Here is a 3,625-nt window from a genome sequence, read left to right as displayed (position 1 = left end):
TACCAAATCCTTAATACCAAATCAATTTTACAAATAACGCAAATAACGTCATAAACCTTTCACTCCGTGTGTAGTGGAGTGGGTCTGGTATTAGTTTTCATGATTTTTTTTTTTTTTAGATACACATAATTATTATTATTATTATTATTATTATTATTATTATTATTATTATTATTATTATTATTATTATTAAATGGCGGGTTGCGGGAGGGTGATGTTTTGCTCCGCCTTATTTGTTTCCAGCCGGACGACTGTAATATACGTACCCATCCACCGGCAGCATATCTCAGGTCAGCTCTCCATTCCCATGTTTGTTGTCCTTGATGGTCAAACATGTATACACAGTACATGTGTTTAAAATATCTGTCTTTGTGCATTTAACGCTGGCATGAGTAGCGTATGTCCTCTTAGTAAATGCGGGGTTATGCGTGCTTTCAGCCACTCGACAGTTTTTGAGAAGTAGCCTACTCCACTTCATCATAATGGCATCCCCGAAGCTATAGTGAGATTTCAAATACCACATAAGTACAAGTTATGAGGGAGTTCTTGAGAAAAGTTCACCACGTGTTCGTAAAAGTCGCGTTATTTCCGAGCACTTTGGGCAAATCAGCGGCTCGTCCCACCGCTTCGGAGGTGCTCACCTGCCACCTTGTGCAGCGAAAGCTCCCACCGTGGACTTCATACTGTGTCCGCTACTCGGCCGTCCTCAATGACCAGTTTGGATTGTCCAACTTCAACTGGAGCGTTCAGGGGTCCAACTACCACATACTGAGAACAGGCTGCTTCCCATTCATTAAGTATCACTGCACCAAAGCACCTCCACAGAACTTGGACTTCGAGGACAGGTTTTTCACCATGCTCAAAGTTATCAATTTAGGTAAGTAGTATACATAATTAGCCTATGTAATATCATTTGGTGAATAAATGTTTGCTTATATCAAACATTACAGCAGTAAGCATTGTGTGTTGCAGGTATTCCCTGTTTGGCTTACGGAATCGGTTGCTGGATGGTTGTGAGTGCTGCAGAAACGGTCCAGACAAGCGTTGGTCCTGTCCAAGTCTATTTTGCTTACAAGGAAGAAGAAGGTGCTCAATTTTGAGCCAAAAACAAACTGTCAGTTCAAGACAATAACAAGCGTGTTATTTACATTTACTAATCAATGAGAAGCGCCAGTGGGCATATTGACAGGAGTGTCATTCTGCGTCTCAAGTTGTCCTTTTCTTTTGAATTATTAAAGATTTCAAGTTACAATGGAAGACTTGGTTATGCATGTTGTTGACACACAATACTGTTTATTTAGAGAGCATGTTTAACATAAAAGCGTGTGAAAAGTTTCATCTGGAATAGATATTAGGTTATAATACCTTTTATGCTTTTACTTTTAATGCACAGGGTTGCACAGATGCATTAATACAGACCCTGTACAGTGAAAATTAATGTCTTCGAAATTTGATACCACAGATGAGTGTAGTTCACAACTCTGCCAAACGGGCTGAAACAATTTTCTGTTCTAATGATTTGACAAATTTGTTTGTGGTAGTATCAATTATGCAGTTGTGTAAGAAAGGGGGCAAGGTGAGTATTTTTTTGTGTGCACTTTTGGGATTGAATTCAATCGATAAACAGGCCTAAAAAGTCACAAATTTGTGTCTGCAGGTGTACACTTACTTTATTGTGTGGCCCGTCGTTTGCAGTGCTTTAATAACACACGGTCGTTTTACGTACGTGGCCGATATAAAAATCTAAATATTCCCTGTTCATTTATTTTAACATAAATTAGTGATCAGCCTCCATGCAGCAGCTCGTCAATAGTGTTCTTGTGTCAAGACAGGTCTGATAAAATGGGTTTTAATCACCAGAGTGCGGCTTGCGTCCGGAGACACGTGCATGTCTTCCTGCAGGCCTACGTCAACCTTTGATTTCTGCTAATGTGCTTTGCTGACGGGGCAGCCGCTTACCTTCTGCCGCACAGTTCTGCTCCCTGAGAGAGGCAGCGTGACAAACTACCATATTGATTTCCTCACCCCTCTGCATCTCTCGCTAATAGCGTTTATCAGCGACCTCAATTTTCTGGTTTTGGCCTCTTCATTTTCAGCCACAATGAGGAAGAAGGTATCATTTCTTGTTGTACATGTTAATCAATGTCCCTTTTTGACCCTTGCGTTGCACTTGAAAGCTACAAAATGGCTGATATACCGCTTTGAGTGCGATGCTTGCTAGTCTGTCACGTAACCGGGTCATTGATTGAAATACTAAAAAGTGTTGAATTATTTACATTATTATACTCATGTGGGGCACAGAGAGTTCTCAGTTTTGGTGGATTTCCATTTTTATGGTGATGACATAATCATATTTTTGTAGTATGTGTACCTCCATGGTAGAGGTTACGTTCCTGACCACCTCACAAAAATGAATTTAGAAATGATTTAGAAATCCTTTATTTATAAGATTGATTCATTGAACTACTTTCAATAGCAAGATATTTTTTTCTAGAATTCATAAACAATTAATACCTTTAAAAACAAATTTTCCCACTTGCTGTCGACTTAAAATGACATCACCTGTGCTGAGGAAATAGTTAATGACCAATCGTGGCTCACCTGTTTTCTGGGTTTGGTCAGCAAACTGAGCCATGATTGGTCGTTACCTACTTCCTCAGCACAGGTGATGTCATTTTAAGTCGACGGCAAGTGGAAAAAAAATAGTTTTTAAAGGTATTAAAAATAATGAAGTTATCACATTAATTATAGACAAAATATCTTCTTACTGTTGAAATAGCTCAATGAGTCAAGTATCCCTTTAAATACTCCCTAAGCATGTTTTTAGAGCATTTATGGCACTTATTTATTTATTTATCCATCCATCCATCCATCCATTTTCTTGACCGCTTATTCCTCACAAGGGTCGTGGGGGGTGCTGGCGCCTATCTCAGCTGTCTCTGGGCAGTAGGCGGGGGACACCCTGGACTGGTTGCCAGCCAATCGCAGGGCACACAGACGAACAACCATCCACACTCACAAGCACACCTAGGGACAATTCTGAGTGCCCAATTAACCTGCCATGCATGTCTTTGGAATGTGGGAGGAGACCGGAGTACCCGGAGAAGACCCACGCGGGCACGGGGAGAACATGCAAACTCCACCCAGGAAGGCCGGAGCCTGGACTCGAACCGGAGTCCTCAGAACTGGGAGGCGGACGTGCTAACCACTAGGTCACCGTGCCGCCCTTATTTTTTATTTTTTTAAAGATTTTTAAACACTCAAAAGTAATACAACCACATTTTACAAACATAACTTTTGCAGAGAGAGAGAGAAACGTACAAGACAAAATAGATCATTTGTGTGAACAGCAGGGGTCACCAACCTTTTTGGAAGCGACAGCTACTTGTTGAGTTACTGGTTAATGCGAAGGTTAAATTGTGCAAAATACTGTAAGTAATGTGGAATCAGACGATATATACCCCGGGAGGCGGGAATTTAGGGAGTTGAAATTTGAGCAATTTAAATTGGAAGTATTATGTGAGAGTTATATGGCAAAAAAAAGTGTGAATGAAAATCATAATAACATATGTGGGATGCTTCAGCATTCCCACAATTAGTTCTCATTTTAACCCGCTTCCCAGAC

At 40.5% G+C, this 3,625-nt stretch overlaps 1 protein-coding gene across 1 annotated transcript; it reads left to right on the top strand.

The window, feature by feature from the left end:
• The first annotated feature begins 246 nt into the window (after nucleotides 1-246).
• On the top strand, nucleotides 247-1,257 carry c3h15orf61 (chromosome 3 C15orf61 homolog). Its single transcript, XM_077518067.1, has 2 exons — nucleotides 247-877; nucleotides 973-1,257. Exons 1-2 carry the CDS (start codon nucleotides 535-537, stop codon nucleotides 1,098-1,100), a joined length of 471 nt encoding a protein of 156 aa, XP_077374193.1. The 5' UTR covers nucleotides 247-534; the 3' UTR covers nucleotides 1,101-1,257.
• The last annotated feature ends 2,368 nt before the right edge of the window (nucleotides 1,258-3,625 follow it).

This window comes from Festucalex cinctus, chromosome 3 (assembly GCF_051991245.1).
Source record: "Festucalex cinctus isolate MCC-2025b chromosome 3, RoL_Fcin_1.0, whole genome shotgun sequence".
Classification (NCBI taxonomy): Eukaryota; Metazoa; Chordata; class Actinopteri; order Syngnathiformes; family Syngnathidae; genus Festucalex; species Festucalex cinctus.
The sequence above is the reverse complement of the archived record's forward strand: the minus strand, read 5'-3'. Positions and strand labels throughout refer to the sequence as shown.